At 39.4% G+C, this 19,493-nt stretch overlaps 1 protein-coding gene across 1 annotated transcript in view; it reads right to left on the reverse strand.

Moving 5' to 3' along the window:
• The window catches only part of JAZF1 (JAZF zinc finger 1), a 192,192-nt gene that overhangs the window by 19,427 nt on the left and 153,272 nt on the right, over nt 1-19,493 (reverse strand). The window contains exon 3 of the mRNA XM_035556408.2: nt 9,678-9,874. Within this exon, the coding sequence (XP_035412301.1) occupies nt 9,678-9,874 (197 nt within the window). The remainder of the gene's footprint in view (nt 1-9,677; nt 9,875-19,493) is intronic.

Here is a 19,493-nt window from a genome sequence, read left to right on the forward strand (position 1 = left end):
GTGCAGAAGAAAGCTACAAGAAAAACTGTGAATAAAAAAAAATAGCCTTCATGTATTTTCTCCTCATAGCACAGCCCTATTTTCCTCTATCAGCTATTTAAAATAATTTGATTTTCCAAATGCAGCGTAAACCTTTTTGCACTTCAGTTATGAATTGGTTCAGGATGAAGTTAAATAAAGGACTAAGCAGGGGAGGTCATCATGATATGTGTCCCTGTGAAAACCTGATAAAGCGTAGTTACAGGAGAATCCCCATCATCCTGCTCCATCTTTACACGGTTACAACCTGGGATCAGTGGGAATCCCAAACCTCTGAAAAAGTAAGAGGTAATTTAGAGAGAGCTTCCTCACTCTGCTCTAGCAAAACGTGTCACCGTTACCAAGCACTTGCAGAAGGAGAAAGAGTGAAGCAGCCCATAGACCCTCCAGCCAAAAACATCAGCGATGGATCTGACTTCTGCAGAAGAACAAGCTCAGGGCAGCCCGCCAGCCAGGCAGTTTGCAGCTTTTGGTCCAGACTAGAACTTCCCACAGGTCACAAAGACACTGCTGTGCTGCAGAAAACTTCCCCTATTCCTCCTTGCAAACACTTCTCCAACACTCCTCTTTCACCTGGTCCATCCTCAGCTGAAAGGAGCTGCCTTTGGGGAGTTCCAAGCTCACTGTAAACCAAACCAAACCAGTTAACTCCTGTAGGGCAGATGGGTGCTGTGGATTGCAGAGCGCTTAAAGACTCCAGTTTTGCCTGAGAGACAATAAAAAACAAAACAAAACCAGCACCACATGGGTGCCTCCCTGGCACCCTGGTAAGAAAAATTGCCATCAGGCCTAGGCCAGCTCTCATCCTTCTTTTTAAGGTCCAGCCATACCACAGAGCAGGTACCTAGGTACCCAGGTAACACAGCTACATTTCATTAAATGACAAAAACTTTTGTCCTGTCTGTATTTTTAGGCCAATCCCTTTCCTTTCTGCATACCCATTCCACTTCCCATCCTGACTCCTGATCCTCAGCAACACCTTGTTGCCAGAGTTCCCTCTTCAATCTCGCTGGATGTTGTTGCTTATCTCCAGCGATTGGGATGAGAAATTAATCTGTCACGTGAAGTTACTTTTACCTACTGCCACTGCTTTATTAGAATTCCGTGAGAATTTCAACAGAAATTGGAATTTCTAGAATTTTTTCTTAGGAAATAGGAGCAGCAAGTTAGAGCAGTCCTGTAAATCCAGTCACTTTGGTGGTCACTGTAAGAGGACATCAAGATATCTGTGCAGATTTGACTAAGTGGTCTTGGCCTTCATGACAATTTCAACCTGCTTGATTTGGGGCTTTAAGATGAGTTATTAATTACTGTTTGCCACACAGTCATTCCCAAGCACATGACAAAAGCACTGGTGCTGTGCATGTGATAGAAAATCATCTCTGCTCCAGAGATCCTCCAAGCCCAAGTTTCCCTATGTCCTGAGAATATATATATATATATTATATAATATATATATTATAATATATAATAATAATTATAATAATTATAACATAATATATTATAATAATTATAATAATTATTATTATATAATATATTTTTATATAAAATATATATGTTTCGGTGTGCTTTTGCCAGTGAGTAACCAACATAACACATTCTTGCCTCTTTAAGGAACCTGTATGGCCATTTGACAGGAGATGACTGCTGGAAAGACAGATCTCTTTGTGAAGTACTCAGCCAAACAAACACAGCAATAGGCATTTGTGCATTTTTCACTCTGTGGGAAGAAAGAGTTGGATATGTACGAGGTTAAAGCCTGGCTCCCTAGAAGTCTGGGAAATGTGGCATCAAGCTCTGAAAAAACTACCTCTTTATAGCTGTTGCTGGGAACAAATCCCACCTGTGCTAAGAAAATGCCTATAGGAAATAATTGCACTTTTACTTATTATTTTTCATTGTTATTGGAAACCTCCCACCATAGCTTTATTCCTTAAGGCAGAAACTAGAAACTACCCCAGATTTTACTTATTATTCATGCTCAGGCGCGACCTCAGCCAAAAGCTTGTGCTAAAATCTCATACCAACTCTCAGCACACACATATATTATAGTCAACTCATATGTAGATCAACTGTTTAGCACAATGCCCCTCATTATTTTTTTAATTATTATTTATGCATTTACTTTTTACAAGAACACCCATAAGGCTCTGTTAGAATAGACGCCTCACACTGCTAAATGCTGGGCAAACACATGTATATATTAATTAGCGTGCAGGACTAATATAGGCCCCCAAACCTGCAATTAGATGGAACCATTTTGGCTCCAATAATTATAAACAAAGTTCTCTTTCGTCATCTGCACAGAAAATGTGAAATCTTGGAACCAGTGGAGTCCCTCGGAGGGAAGCTTTGCCACAGACCACAATGCAGTTGCCTCAAGATATTTTATCATATATTTTATCGTCCTTTGCAGGCCTGAAATACCGAACGCATTCAGACAAACTTCCATTATGCTAGAGAACAGAATTTGGTCTGGTCTTCATTTTGCGAAGCATGGCTTAGTTATTTGCTCTTTCTGTTTATACAAGAGTGGGTCTATATATCTAATTTTTTAATAAAAACATACCATACAAGTTCTTCAGTCTTCAAAAAGAGCAATTAAGCGAGTAGAAACTTCTGTCAATCTGAACAACTAATGAGATGGTTCCTCAGACATCTGAAAGCGTGTTTTTTTCAAGTTACAGTAGAACTTGGTTGGTTCGTGCTTTACTATGTTAGACACCACGTAAGTCATACACACAAAAATGTAGCACTCAACCCACTTCTCAGCGGCAATTTAATAAAAGAGCCCTGGGATTTGATCTCATATTTCTACTTTTCATTATTTTTTCAATTACATCTGCATGATACTATAATACATTAACATAAGATGTAATAATTAAACCTGAGCATTTCAAAGACGCTAATTCAGGTGAAGATTTTTTGAAGTGAATGGCTAAAGTTAGGTTTTTGTGCTTGTATAAATTTTTGAGTTTGCAAGTCTGCAAAGTGCAGGAGACTTTATTCCACTCTGACAAAACACTTGTGAAATGCTCAGAGTGAGGCACGCACCTCCTCAGTGGGCAGTCTGTTGCTTATCACTAATCCTGTGCTTAAGTGTGTAGGAGCTGAATTTGTAGCATGATTTAAAAAACAAAACAAAACAAAAACCAAGCAATCCGTCAACTTGTACTTGTTTCCACTGACTTGATTGTCCTGATTCCCAAGGCTAATTTCAAACACATATAAAATCTTAATAATGGAATATTTTGCAGCATACTGTCCTTAAAAAAAGCAGCAGACCACAAAAGAGCAAGCTCCCTCTACAAATATCAGTATTGAGGCAATCTTCATGGCTCAAAGAAAAAGCTGTTGCAGATTATCAAATGAATAGCGGATTTAATGGTTCACAGTCTACTCTGATTCACCCTAACATGGAGTTCAGAAATACCACCTGCTGACAGAAACTAAAGAGATTCTGATATAAATAGCAGTTCTGCTCCAAATTCAGATTAATTTGGCTACACATTGATAGGACAGCCATAAACAGAAAAGGTTCGAACACTGAATTCCTCCTCCTTTCAGTCCTCAGTTCATTCTGCGGGGAGGAACCCAGTTATTTCACATTTCTACTGTCCACTTGAAACTTACAAAGTAGCTTAGCTGCACAGATCTCTTTCTTTGCTGGACTCTGTTTAACGTGCTGTTATGGCACTCTGCACAACAGCTGTCTGTGCCATATGATTACTTCATTGTTGAAAGCATAACATATGGAAACTGTACTAAAACGTTAGTTGCTTTGATACCTATGAAGAGGAATGAGCTTTGGCATTACAAAAAGACAACGTATTTTTCAAACAACTTCGAGTAACAAAAATTAAACACACGTTTAGAATCTAAACCATATTAGTTTCTGGCATGTCTCTCGCTCTGTTTCAGTGCCCAGTTCCAGTGCTGGTTACTGTTGTGTTTTTGATTGCTATTACCAGCAAACAATGGGTGGCTTGCTTTTATCTTCTGCATTCTCAAAAAAGAAGATGAATAGGTCTAAGAGAAGGCCCTTGGGATTCCTTCATGCATTATCCATGGAGGAAAATGCTATACAGGCAAATTGTATACGTAATATCTCATGTCACTGAGATAATACTACTTGAGTTAATCAGGCTTATTGGGAAAACCCCCAAATTGCCACACACTGTTTTGCAATCTTCCCCAAACCAAAGCTCCCAAAACAGATGAGTCCCTGGTGGACCAGAAGCAAGGTGGATCCTTACAGATTCATTTCTGAGTCCCAGTTGCCTTTGATGAGAGGAGAAAGGAGATCCTAAATTGTAACACAGAGTTTCCTCTCCTTTAAATTAGTTACCCAGAGAGGGAACAAGGAAGCTCTAAATTATTTCATCAGTAGCAACGCTCATTAACATGAGAAGGAAACTGTAATTTTTTGGTCACTGTTTGGCCAGGAGTTGCATTTGAATACTGAAGCAAATCCAGCTGAATAAGAGGAAAGATTAATGGTCCGAGTTGTAAAAGTCTATTAACTTTATTGCACAGTATACATACATGATTTTAATCTTAGAAGATATTCTGTAATGGTGTAAGTGGGGAACGATTCACCTGAAACTAAATCCACAACAAAACCAAAGACATTTAAAATCATTGTACGGATTTAAGAATTCTGTCATGCCAGGTATCAAAAGTACTTTTAATTACAACGGGCTCTGAAAATACACACTAGCTGAGGTCTGACTTTTTTTTTTTTTTGACTGAAAATATATTAAATTTCACTTCCTGTCTTTAAGTCATGTACCATATTTTAGAAAGACATGGTTCACCACTGGTAAGATTTATTAGAAAAAAAAAAAGCCCATTTCACACGGTATGTTCTAACTGGCTGAAACAGTGCAGTTTTAGGATTACTAACAAAGCTACAAAGCAGTGTTGAATACCCTCAGATGGTAAATATAAGGGTTTTCTACATGAACAGCACTAGTATGAAAGCCTCAGAGTTTTCTTTATGTCTAAAAATATTTCTGTTTTGAATCTTTGGGCATATTTGATTATAACACCACTCTTTAGATCTTAGATTCGTTGAACGTTAAAGGCAATTCTACAAAGTGTTTTTTCCACCAAATTAAAAATAATTATTGATTTCATGTTGTACTTTAAAAAAATAGAAAGAAAGAAAGAAAAAGAAAAGAAAGAGGTTGAAAAGTTAGAAGTTTTCTGTGGGTGGGAAATTGGGTCATTTTTGTAAATGCTGAGATTGGGCTAGTGCAAGTTTCAAAGAAGTTGGCCGTAATATAGAGAAGTAAAACCTTCCTCATGCAGTCAATCAAAAAGGACAGCACGTATACGACTCCCCAGAAAGGCATTTATCCTAATTAATAAGATAAACCAATAGGTAGTCAGCTATTTAAATGACAGCTGCAAATCAAAATGGGCCTTGCCAACTCTCTCCTAGGGTCAGCTCTGACCACCCATGAGAACTTCGCCCTTTCATCTCCTTTACAAGTGGAAGGACTGACAGACGGCTGCAGCTATTGCAGCCAACCACAGCATCCTCAAGCGCTTGCTGCCAGGACTCGCTGCCATCGTGATCAGGCAGTAAGTAGGTTTATAAACCTATTAAAACTGCATAAATGTTATACCTTGTAATCTATTAAAATCAAAATAAACAGGAAAGGAGGTCTGAGAGCCAATTTCTTCAGAGCAAAATGCGATGCCAATTATGAGGTTTTCAAATATTCCAGCCTTTTTTTCTGGGGGGGATGTAGGGGTGAAAGGGACAAGACTTAGGGTCGAACCATTAAAAAGCCAGTTGGTAGTGTTAAACCCTTTCTTTAAGATTTATAAGAAGGCCAAAAATTCACTCCAGGCTTAAATCTAGAATCCCAGGCCTGGAATCATTAAGAAAAAAAAAAAAAAAAAACAGAAAAAAAGAAAAAAGAGAAGTTTTCATAAAGATGAAAATCATACAGAAGAAAAACAAACAAACACAAAACAGTGGTTTCAGATGAATTCTGATTTTTGGCACTTCTTCAATGCAAAAGTGGCTTTATTTTATAAGTCTGAGACTCATTACTATGAATTACTTCTGTAACTAAAATCGGGACCAGATTATTTTTTATAATGAATTACCAATAAGTCACTATCACTGAATCTTTTCTAAAGCTTTTCAGTATGAAGATATCATAGTTTTCAAAGGAATGTCAATGCTCTGACTTACGCTCAAAAGCCAGGAAATCAGGGGTGGAAATTTCATCTGTGAGCCACACAGATGTATAAAAATGTTTAAGAAATTAACAGCGTATGTTAAAGATGCAATGTCAGCCCCATTTTTATCCATAACTAGACTTCATCAGCTTTGTGGCTTTAAAATCGACATTTAAAAATAAAGGCAACACAAGTTTCTGTGACTTAATTGAGCACTTCTTAAATAAAGAGATATTTCAATGTTTGCAGAATGTTAATGCCTTTCCAAAATAAGCTATGTGCTGCTGCTACTTAGCTGTATTTCCCTTGCACCCTAAGGAGTCTATTACTGATGGAAGCCATTTCTTTCACTAAATCCTGCCCGCGAATCCTAACAAGAGCTTTAAGCCTACTAAACAACGTCTCCTGGGAGACGCTATTGTTGCAACAAAAAATGGAAGAAATTTCTTAAAGTGAACGTTACACAATTATTAGAGGATGTAGGTCTTCGGAAGAAGAGAAAACTTGTTATAGGAGAGGGAACAAAAAGCCAAATGTACGCAGAGAGCACATGCCAGTCACCCCTGAGGGAGCAGAGGGGAGGTATTGAAAATTAACTGCCGCATTTCTACTTCCCACCAAAACCACAAATGGGCCATTTCAGGGGACTAACACATACAGAGCTTGCAGATAAATACGCGTCTACCTCATTACCTGGGAAGAGCCTTCAAGAGCACACTTCTTTGCTGAATATTTCTGCTTCTACATGAATAATCCCATTTATACAGAAGAAGGTGCTGTACATACGCATGCAACGTTTGCAGCATGTATGTGTGTCAGCTTGGAAACTGCTCAGCTCCGTCTGCGAATTTGGCCCATAGTCTTTTGGCATAGATTTTTACTGCTAAACTTAAACATTCTCTGCAGCCAAGCCACCTTGAACTGTTTCTTATCAAGTTTCATAAGCAAAGTGGGTTCGAGTCTGGTTGATATGTGGATGGGAGATCATTATATGAAATATATTCAGCTTTGCTGAAAAATGACAACAGCAGCTTGACAGCATCAGGCAATGGCAGGACTTAGCTGTAAGGAGACAGACAGAGATGACAGATTCAGACAGCTTCATCCAAGACAAGACTACCACCACATCTAGCAAAGCCAAGACAAGCAGCAAACCTAAACGGAGGATACTAAAGTACAGGTCTGAAGGATGAAAACAATGATTATATTTGGATTATACCAGTTAACATCAACCCAGACGACAAGCTGTCAGACAATCTAAGGAAGAACATCCTCTTTGTAGTCTGAACTCACCAGAACCCACGTTTACCTGTATTCAAAGATGAGTTAACAGGATTTGCTAAGAGTACAAATCAAATAATATTGCACAGAAGGAACACAGCAATATTCTTCATCTTCACTAGATGCAGTGTGGGTGTGTAGGAACTGAGAGGCTGAAGTGCAGGATGATTTACATACTTTGTCTCCCTGAAACGGATCTTGCCTAGCTATCCTTGGTTTTATCACCTTGCTAGTAGATTGCCATATATATTTGCACTCGAGGGAAAAAAATTCACACCAGCCAACAACAGACATGTGAACTGCTTATCTAGAATTAGCCTGCTTGCCTTCCTGGGCTCCCTCTGCAGGCATGGCACAGGAAGGAGGAGAGAGAGAAACTCAGTCACGATAGGACTGAGCACCTGACCTATGGATCACAGAATCACTGAATGGTTAGGGCTGGAAGGGACCTCTGGAGGTCATCTGGTCCAACCCCCCTACTCAAGCAGGGGGGCTTAGAGCAGGTTATATGTTTATATATATATGTATATATATATATATGTAACGTTATAACCATCACTGAGAACAAACTCCTACACCAAGCCAACACTGGGAAAAAAATCTATAGTTATCAGAAAAATCTCAAATCTGACTATTTTAGGTCCAGAAAAACTTTAAAGATGGCAAAAAATGGAAATTCTGGGGCGAGGCTACTGAAATATAACTCAGTTGATAGCTAATTAAAAAAAAAGACCTACAAGAAAGAATATCTATTTTATATGTGGTTTTTGCTACCAGGCTATTCCAAATCCTAACCTTGTAATATGGCTCCAAGGGGGAAACTGGAACAAAGGATGCAGAAAGTGGAAGCTGGTATTATTTATAACTTGGCAAGCAGGACTCTGTTAATCCAGAAACCCACTTGGCCAAAACAAGCTTATTCTCCTAACTACAGGTAAAACAACATTCCGAATAACTTTAAAAGTTTGAAAATACATATAAATAATAAAAATAGATTTTTTAGTAGACTTTTTTTTTTCTTTAATGCTTGATGGAGCATATTTCAAAGATCAGATAGTTAACCAATGTTACTGATAAATGTGCAAAGTCATATTACCTAACCACATCATAAATTAGGCTGCTCAGTAAGAGCTGAACAAAAAGCAAAGCAAAAGAAAGGAGAAAATCTTTCAAATCTGTAGTATAGGAAGTGAATCAGTTCATTCCAAATGGGAGATAATTAACAAATTCTTACTTCCAAAATTTCCTGTATTACATTAGGACTTCATCATTTAACTGTACTCAACATGTTTCCCTTTTTCATACCCCAGGGACATACTGAACAAACGACTCGTTTCAGAACTTCCAAACAGAGTGTCTCAACTACAACTTTTCCACTTAATCATTAATACCAAAATGTTAACTAGCTTATGCAAAACACATGGCAAGGCAGTTTATCAAGGCAGGGATGCTCATGCTATTTCCTAGTAAGACGAATATGTTGAGCCTATTTATTACAAAATAGCATAGATAAATGTGTCTATCTTTTTAGAAGAAAAAAAAAAAAAGTTATTTAACCTGGAGTGTATCATCATTGCCTGACAAGATCTCTACCTAATGTAAGCCAGAATGACTTGGGCCACAAGATCTGGTTTAACACAGAAAACAAATTCCAGTTTCTTCAGTTCCTTGAAATTTTAATACCTGGGAGAACCAGAGGAAGACTTGGTTTTGAAGAAAACACAGATCACTTTTTTCATATACTGCTTTTTATTTTCATTTTTTTTAAAGCTTAGTTTCTTAAAGGATGTCATGTCTACACAAAGACTACAACTGAACATTACTACAAGTCTATCCATGATGATTTTTCATTCTGTTAATTTCAACCAAAACTGCAAAAGATGCTAATAAACAATTCATGGAAATCACCCACTACTCAGTGGATGAAATATATTAATACGTCCAATAAAGAGAAGATGGAGGAGTTCAGCACTTAATTTTTCTCACACAGATTATAGAATACTTATCTATGAATTCAGCCCTCTCAATATCTAAAGCTTTTCTGTTTTACTTTTAGGTGATCTTCTTCCTGATGCCTCACTACATCTACTGTTCTCCAAAAGCCACACAGAAAAAAAACGCTAGCTGATGTGGGGATAAACAACACAGTATATGCTTACCTGTAGGAGTACTACTACGAAACGAAGAGGAAGGAGTGATTGGAGGGGTAACTGGAGGAGTAAGGCTTCCACTGCTGTGGCGAGGTGGAGTAGATACATTCCCACGGGATACTGTGCTTGACAAAGTCAAAGAGAGTTTTGGCTGAATCTTTTTCTTCAAAGATTCCTGCTCACGTCGAGCTGCATCAGTCATAAATCTAGAACAAGGACAATCATGAGGATGAGAAGCTTGAAACACTATCAGCACACAAGCTATAGGTAAAGAAAAAAAAAGTATATTTTGCTTTCTGTAGCAAAATGGAGCTTCAAACTCAGCCACGACAAGTTCCTCCACAATACAGAGAGATTTCAAGAATACAAACCTCTCTATCAACTTTATTCACATAAGAGTTCAAGATCTGGGGTGTTTGTTTCTGATTTTGATACAATTTATATTAGACATTCGCATCATGCACAAGCTTTTTAAATATGCAACCAAAGATCAGTATTGCACACATTACACTAACTACACTTAATCTTTCCATTAAAAAGTAATTGAGTAGCACTAGTGGAGACAAATGTTAGGGGCAAACATATTGAGTAGGAAGGTCAAAATGGTATTAGGAACTACATTGTGTGCATCATTTCCAGCTTTGGATAATCACATCTTTTTTTCCTAAGAGTTTTAGACAGTGTTGCCTGATATAAAACATGTCCAATCAAGTTGTAATTCCTAAAATGGGAGTTCCCATCTCTTGAAAAACAAATTAGACCTCTGTGTAGAGCTTTGGTACATGCTGCTGAATGCCTAATGCAACTCAAGGTTCATCTCTGCGGGGTGCTAAGAGGAAATTCCACCAGCACAATGCAAGGTGTATGCTAGTAGTACCCTAATTCCAGCAGTGCAACTTTATGCGTAGGCTCTCTCACTTGAAACACAAATAGTTTTTTCCACTTTTATTCTGATTCCTTCCAAAAAAGAACAGTTGGAAGGAAAATGCCACTTTTATTCTAAGTGAAAGTGCCTACACACAGTTACACCAGAACATCCGATGCTGACATTCAAAGCATCACTACCGGCACCTGCGTTAAACCTCACTTGAAAGAACTGGGGATCCCCCAGATGAGACCTCTGCAATCAGAGATCATGCACCGAGGGTTCCAGTGACAGTTTAATCCTTCCTTTCTTTCACTTCCACTACACAAGGAGCCATCTTGAAGGATTCCTAAAAAGACAGCCTGGAGTAAATCACCTTTTCTATACAGTCCTCTGTACTTCATGCTAAAGTATAAACTATGCCTGTCAGTAAATAATACAATACACAATAGTATGCGATACCGAATTGTGCTTAAGTTACACCCAAACGTTTGTCTGACTTCAGTTAGACAGAGTAAGCCAGGTTTTAGCCAAGAGACCAGATTTAAATAATGAGCTCTTGCAACCTGGGCAAAATTGTGAAGGGTGTATTCAGGTAAGTGAGAATTGCATGCAGCCTGTATGCCGCAGTCACCTCGGAGCCAGTTGTCACCCAGAAACTCATATTTGCAATCCACTAAGGAAACAGATGACAAAAATTACCAGCAATTATTTGTATTGGACTAAGTAAAGGCAACCTGGCTTTCTTTCAATAGTCACACTCTCCTCAGAGGAGCCTAAGAGAATGAGGCAGACCCAGGGATGGAAACAGCAGCAGAGTACACATCCGCAGAGGAAATAATGAAGATGCTGAGTTGCTGTACTGGGTGTAGGTGGCACGGTTTTGGTAGCAGAGTGAGGTTCTGGGGACCTCTGCAAGAAGAGCTTGGAGGCCACCCTGTGCTGGACACAGCCCATTCCAGCCAGTCCCGGCACTGACCCACCGCAAGACACAGCTGAGCCCAGGAGCAAAGGTGGTGGTACCTCTGTGAAAGCACATTTAAGAAAAGGTAGGAAATGCTGGAGGGAGAGAGATAAGAGGAAACAGGGAATGAGTGAATAACAAGGTCAGAGTAGCGGAAGGTGCTCCTGGGTGGAGAGCAAGCACAGCCCTGAAGGCACTGCAGCCTGTGGACATCCAACATCAGAGCACAGGAAAATGATGTGAAACAAGGAGCAGCAGAGAGAAACCACGACATCCTGACCCCAACGCCACTTGTTGCCTCACTGAAGGGAATGAGTGTGACCAGCAGTGGTGACAACATGGGAGAAGAGGTGTCTGAGTGAAGCTGTGCCATGGGAACCAGAAAGGCAGGCACAAGAGGGGAGTAATGTGAAGCGAGCCTGCAAGTGAAGGGAAGGGAAAGGGGGGAGGAAAAGTGGCTCCCCCCTCCCCAAATGTTTTAGTGCTTGCCTTTTTTTTCTTAATAACCAATACCTGAGTCAGGAGTTAAATATCTCCGCTAGTTGGCAATAAATTAAGTTTAATTCCCCATGGTGAGTCTGGTTTGTTTGTGACGGTACTTGGTAAATCATCTCCCTCTCTTCATTTCAAGCCAGGAGTTTTCTCTCTCCTGCTCCTCCTGTTTTCTCCCAATCCTGCTGGGGCTGGGGGTCAGGCAGGGGCTCAGTGAGCGAGCAGCTCTGCAGGTGCTTGGTGGCTAGCAGGGCCTAACCCACCCCTCCACCAAATTCTTGTCACTTGACAACTTGACCTACTCCACAACCAAACAGCCTGTCGTGTGACTTGACGTGCCTTGTTGTGAGAGAAGACGTGGAAGCAAGCCCTGATCAACGTCCTGAATCCAACACAGGAGGAGGAGATGTACAGTTAGCAGCAGGCCCGAGGGAAGGGAGGCAGAGGGAATCCTGCCACGCCAGTCACGGTTAAATCCAGCCATCGTTTGCAGGAGCAGCCCCCAGACTCTGCAGGCCGCAGTACTGCAACGATTGCACATGAAATGACAAAAAGCTGCGATGCACGAATAAGAACCAGCATTGCCAGCATTGTCATTAGGTCAACCTGGGGCTCACAGGCACAGAATCTTCAACATGGTGCTACAAGACGGTCTGGTTCCTTCTCTGGACCTCAAGCAAGAGTTTAAATTAATCTGAATCCCTATATTCGTTTAGGCTCCATGGAAACCCCACATTTTGTGACTGCTCACAACCCCCGGACTGTGAGTGGAAGCTGTGTAGACTCTGCTGGCCTCGAGTCCAGACCTGATAGCATTTATGGAGAGATCACTAAGAAAAAACAGCTCTTGGGGAAGGAACAGTAAGGGGTGCACAGGGAAAGGGAGGGGAGGAAGGAAGAAATCGGGCTTTTAGATATGCGTGCCAAATATGAAAGAAAAAATTGGCCCAGATCTCCAGAAATTGCTCTTTCGAAAAAGAGACTTAGGTACTTTAACACAGCCGCAAAACATTAGGGCATAAAAATTTAAGTATCCGTAGAGCAATAAAGCTGTATCCTGTCCATCCATACCATGAAGGCATTAATAAGTGGATCTTTGCCATGATATGGAGCATCAACACACAATCTGCAGACATTAATAAACAGGTATATGACATGACGGCTTATCTTCTTTGAAAAGAGACAATGCATCATGTCAAACCCTGTATGGCAGTTTTATGAAGTTAATATTTAAAAAGCAGATATCCATAGTAACAGTTCAATTTTATATTTTTCTTCTCTCAACAAGGGTGCAGATATTGGCAAAACAGTCCCCAAAGAGAACTCTAAATTTCATTAAAGAAAAAAAAAAAAAAGGATCTCAATAAAATGGCCATTCAGTACACATTTGCCTTCCTCTAACCAGGAAACATCTAATTCACTGTTTTTGGAATTTGTAGTACGATGTGTGCTTGCTTCTGGATGGGCAGCCTTATTCCTCATGAAAATGTTATGGCAACATTATAAATCCTTGAAAACTTGGATGATAACCTCAAGTGTGAGATGTTAAAAGCACCGGCATGAACGCCGTTATTTAATAAACTCAGCCACAAATAACAATGTTAAAATAATATTGAGGTATAACCAGTCTGGTTGAAGTCCATAAAAATCAGGAAAATTTGAAGTTATAGCTGAAACTTCTCCCTGTCCTCTTAACTCACTCCCATTTGGGCTGAGCACGTTGTGTACGTTCCAAAACGTCATTTGTTGTCTACACTGTGAACCTGAGAGAAACGGAAGGCAGAGTCTGGTGAGAAGTTCAGTTCCTGATATGTGAAGTACGAAATTAACTTTTTCAGATCCAAATCGTCCCTTACATGTGTTTGCTGAAGCACTGGCAATGCTAAGCTTTTGAAATGAACGCTTGTGTAAATGGATTAAAATACAACATTTTAATTGAAACGCAATATTCTACACATGCTTAATGATGGTGGTGTTCTTCAAAGCCTACAATATAAGCATTTTAATGATGGGTATAGCATGACATTTCCGACTAAAGCTTTAATTTTCATGTTGAAGGTACATTATGGTTGCAACATCAAGTGCACAGAAATGAAACATATTGGATTTAAGGTTGAATATCGGTCTCTAAATTACACAACTGCATAAAATTTTCCCTGCCTCATTTAAATGCACCAAAATGTATGGGAAACAGACAATGAACTGTAACTAAAAAAGGCTGCCAATAAGAGCGCTTAGGTCATATCTCACCTCCTTGCTTAATAGTCTCTCTCGCTATCTTTTTGCTGAGCAAGTCTCCCTCTGCTCTTCTCAAGCCTTATTCCCAGCTCCATAACCTTGCCCTCCAGATCTTACAGCCATGTTCCCTATTGCAGAGGATTGTGTTTGCACCTCGTAATTCTCTCTCTCCAAGTGCAACATACCACATAGGTGCAGCGGAACGGGGAGAATAATCATTCAGTTCCCTGCCATTCACTGATCCTGTTTTGACAAGCGTGGGGTTTGTGTGCTTCCTTGCAGATGGTTCACAACATCAGGAAGGAGCCTATTCCTTAGAAAGAAACCTCTTCTAGCCCACTTTTTCTTTCCTCTCCCTTTCACCTTCCTAACAATTCAAATCCCTGCTCCAAAACACGTAGGTGCAATGATTTCCGAACCAAGTGCTTGCAGCAAACTTTAATAAACATGAGCAAAATATAGTATTTCCCCCTCCTCTCATTCCCTGGAATGGTTCAAGTATTTTTATTGAAACTTTCCCAACAAATTCTGCCTGAAGGAGACACCCAGCATGGAAAAATTCAGCCCAAACAGCTGAATGCTGGCAACGTAATAAGCAACTGAAACAGTCTTATAATGGAAAGTATTGCACAACCTTCCATATAGGTGGCAATGTGATACAAACAGCATTAACTGTTGTTAACAACAATAACAAAGTCACAAAAAAGCAGAGGTGACATTCAAATTAGAACGGTCTTTTAAAATCAAACCTTTGCAATGTTTGTGAGTATTCCTCCCTCCCAGCCCCATCTGCCAAAACCAGCTTTGCAATTGAGAGTGAGCAGAAGCACGCTCCCAGAAATTTCCGTGAGCCATCTAAATATGCTAGCACGGACTGTTTCAGGATCATGCCCCAGTGTGACTCACACCATGACGCCGGGGTTAGTTTATCATAAAACTCTCACTGTGCTCAATTCTGAGATAGTTGAAGTGTTCTGTACTCATACGCCCAGACTGAGGGTAAGGGCAGTCATAAAAACAGGTTGCCCTACAGAATCTATCTTACTAATGGTCATTAGGGCAAGAGGTGCTCTTTCCCCTCCTCTTCCTCACTGTTGCAGCTTGTCGATGTGGGAAGCTAGCCCTCTTTGGCCAGATCTATGTCCACAGACATTTATATCGACAGTGAGAATGGTGCATTACAGCTACTTTGTGCAACTGAATATTAATTTGCTAAACTTGGATTCTTCATGATCTAGTCTCTAAAACACATACCAACAGTTCAAGACGACACAATCACAAATTATCATTTTCCAACTCCTGCACGTCCATACAAGAGAGGGGAGGGGGAATATTCTGAGCTTGCAGAACAAGCAGATTACACCTCGGAGATGCTCACGCCCAGGACTTCTCCGTTGCACTGTGTTTGCACCCAAGCTTAAAAAGAATATTAATAACAGTGCTACTTGACAGTAATACATATATCTTGTCCCGTGCCTCGCCAATGACATGTTGTACTAGACCGTAATGGGAAAAGGTAGTAGAACAGAATTAGTTCTGACCCTTCTTCTCATTATCACACAGATAATTATGGAAAAACGCTGATACTGACATTCAGCTCATCTTCATGTTTGCCTAATTTTGTTAACCTGCAATGGAAAACTGGAAAGCTCCTCACCTTTCCCAGAACATGAGAAACCAAGCTGCTGAGCTTCTACCACTCATATTTCAGCAGGCTGCTCCTTAACCCAACAGTTGGTCAACTTCAAGATTGACTAGAAAGAGGAGAAAAAATCCAAGGTGCTTCACAGCAGATTTGTGCTATCTTCTGGTTGTATTATGTTTAGGTCAGAAGCGGTCAAATTTACTTGACAGATGGGCCACACATTAGCTTAACTACATACTGAAGGCCACATATTAGTTCTCCTGCTAGGTTTTACACCTACCAGAACAAAGTACTGGTTATGCATTTACTTTTCCCCTCAATCTTTTTCCACTTTTGTCCCCAGATGTTCACGCAGTTCTTTGTGACTGCTGTACCAAGAGAAAGGAGGAGGTGGTGATGCTAAGTTTAGCTCCTAGCATTCCTCCCCACATTAGTAGTGTTTAGGAATTTAAAAAATGCTAAGTGGGCAGCCCCTCTAGTAGTACAGTATGTTAAAACTTCAGTAGACCTCTACATTGAGGAGGGGGTTAGGAGGGTCCATTTCTCATGGGGGATCCCTATTTCAGCAGTGTGGGGCTCTGCGGACCCTGCAACCTCTTAGCCAGGAACTGTCTATCCCCCACACCCTTTGCTGCCTCTACAAGCAAAGAGAAACCAGCAAGGTTCGGTTCAGCTTACGCTGGGAAGAGGAGACAATTGTTAAGTTGAACCATTATTGGGTTAAGTAGAGACCTGGTGAAACCTAAACTGTTGGAGCTCAGAGGTAGGCTGCCTTGTCTCCTGGGAAGGATGAAAGGCTTTTCTCAGCTGAACTTCACGAAACTGGGCCAAAGCAGAGACAATTCATGTCCTCAGTAATGCCTTGCACACTATTTATGTGATAATGAGGAAAGAAATATATAAGCAAGTTTCATACCATTACTCAAATTATTTGAAGAACCTCCTGAGCACTTTCACATACCTTTCTTTGTAGTCTGGGGGAAACAGAAGTATTCTGCAAAAACACTCTGGAAAAAAACCTCTGTTGCTTCACAGAAGCTATCAACCGTTTTTTTTCTTTAGACATCTTCCATCACAGTCTTAGCAAAACCCTAAAAAGAAGTGTCAGTGTGACAAAGCCCAATAAAGACGTGTGCATAATCACACACATTCCTCCGCCAGTATCCGTGTAGTGCTAAAAAGTGTGATTTATATGAAACTCCCGTTAGCTTTTTTTCTGATTTCAGAAAAACATCCAAAAATGGGGAAGAAAAAACACAAAATAATAAGTCCCTCTTAATTATTCCCTAAAACGTGTATTTCATAACACACCCTAAACAGACCAAACAACTCATTACAGGGCTTTTCTAAGTTTCAGGAAAAGAACTCTTCCAGCCCAAGATGCAGTATAGAAATACAAGGCATCTGTGTTGGGCTTCAGCATGGCACATTCATGAGATCAGGTCTTACAACGGAATTCAGTGTTCATTCTCAGTCTTACTAGTCTTACTCAGACCGATCTGTTAAAAGCCTTCCCTATGTCCTAAATAAGTAGTATTTCTGACAAACTGATGGCTATCTTAGATAGACAGGCCAGAATCAGATTTCTTTTTATTATTAGTCCTAGGAATAATTTAGTGCTGGTACAAGTCTTTCATTTCCATTATTCAGAGTATTTTCTCAAGATGTTAATATTATTATCACCACAAAACTAGATATAATGTAATACACAACAGTATTCTGAATATGTGCATCTTCAGCAGCTGTATTACAGATTATGAGAATGCACACGTAACAGAAAAAGGTGAAAAACAGACTTTGCATTGCCTTTTTGCTGCAGGACTGATAAGACTACAATACAACATGCAGTCTTACTCAAATTGCTGTCACTAGACTCAGGGTGCAACCTGGGGAAATCTGTTCAATATGAGCAAGAGTTCAGTGCATTTAATTTATTTGTCTGCTCGTCACACACATTCTTAAAAGATACAATAAAATACCCACCAAGTACATGTTTTGTGCTTCTAGCATGGAAAATTGATTCAGAAGATTGAGTAATTTCACATTTAAACATATGTGAGTGGAGCTAATGGACGGTGACATGCCAAATAATCTATTATCACTCCAAATGAATGAAAATAAAGCAGCAATTACTTAATCATCCCAAACCGTATACTTGCCTAGAGTAAAACGTGTGTTTATTTGCTGTTGGTCAATACAAGCAGGGTTAAAATTACAGAAAAGGAATTTAGTGTCCCTCTCATGAATAAACAGACAAACTTCAGTGTGAGTTACATATCATATTTAGGTTAATGTAAATAATTAACTGGACATAAGCCCTACCGTCCCATTTTTCTACATTAATATTTTCTGTTTTGGTTACTTTTTTTTTCTGCTTTTTTTTTCCTCCATTCTGTTTGTAGGACACTTATATTTATTGTACTGTATCAACTTTTCACAGGGCACCAAAGTAATTAATGAAAAAAATAGTAACAAAAAATCAGTGTTGTACATTTCCCCACCATAAAAGCAGCTGTTTACTTAGAAATAAATGTTTTGTTCTGAACCTTCCAAAAAAGGGTATTATTTATTTATAGCAAAAACGGTATTTTGACCTTTTCTTCCTTCAATTTGTGTAGGTCATGCAGAAAATGCAAAATCCAGGACTATATCCAATTTGTTTATTTATAATTACATTGACAGAAAAATTCTGCACTGCACAGAAAACTTTAGAACAATAATGTAACCAGGAAAGATGAAGTCTTTTTTCAGATATTTCATTCATAATGAAAATTCATTACTTATGCTGTGGACTGATGATGGGGACTAGAAGAAGACAAGAGCCCACAAGGGCTTTCTGTTTTTGTTAAAATAAACAAATAATATTTCTATGCTTAAAAAACAAACAAACAAAAAGAAACAACAGAGCTCACGGAAATCAACTTAAGAAAGCTTCCCAAACTTCCCAAACATTAGAAACATATTTCTCTCTCTTCCTTTCTCTGCCACTCTCTTTCCACTCTATTTTGAAGTGAAAGAGCGAGTTACAGAAAGGAGCTATAACTTATCTGCAACTTCAGATTCCTGTAATTTCCATAGAGTGAGATGCAGGAAGGCAACCATCATTTGTCATGATACTGTCACCTCTTTTACAAATAAATAAGAGTTTACAAAGTTGTGATAACCCTCTCAAGCATATCCTATCAGCATGATACTATGCTGTGCTCTACCTCTATGTCAAGTTATTAGTTATCACACTAATTCCAAAATTTTGCTGTTGGCAAAAAAGAAACATTTGGATGGCGTGAAACACTTGCAGGGTTTCTCGCATTTGGGCTGGGTTTTCAAACGGCTGCAGCAAGCCCCTGCCTTTAGTGTAATGTAGCAGTTGTCATTTCATAAAACATCCTCCCTGCATTTACTGACTGGCTTGTTAGGGCACTCCGTCAGCCGTGGCTTTGCTTATGGTCATTAATGAACAAACCAGTCATTGCCCGCTTCTAACAACAGATACTCTATGGATTAGTGCTTAATTAATTGTTAAATATAACTTCACGAATCCTTACATTTCAGTTTATATCCTAGCTAATATACAAGAAAAATGTGATGTTATAGCCATAAAATATTACAGAAATCAAAATG

The sequence above is a fragment of the Cygnus atratus genome, chromosome 2 (assembly GCF_013377495.2).
Source record: "Cygnus atratus isolate AKBS03 ecotype Queensland, Australia chromosome 2, CAtr_DNAZoo_HiC_assembly, whole genome shotgun sequence".
Lineage (NCBI taxonomy): Eukaryota > Metazoa > Chordata > Aves > Anseriformes > Anatidae > Cygnus > Cygnus atratus.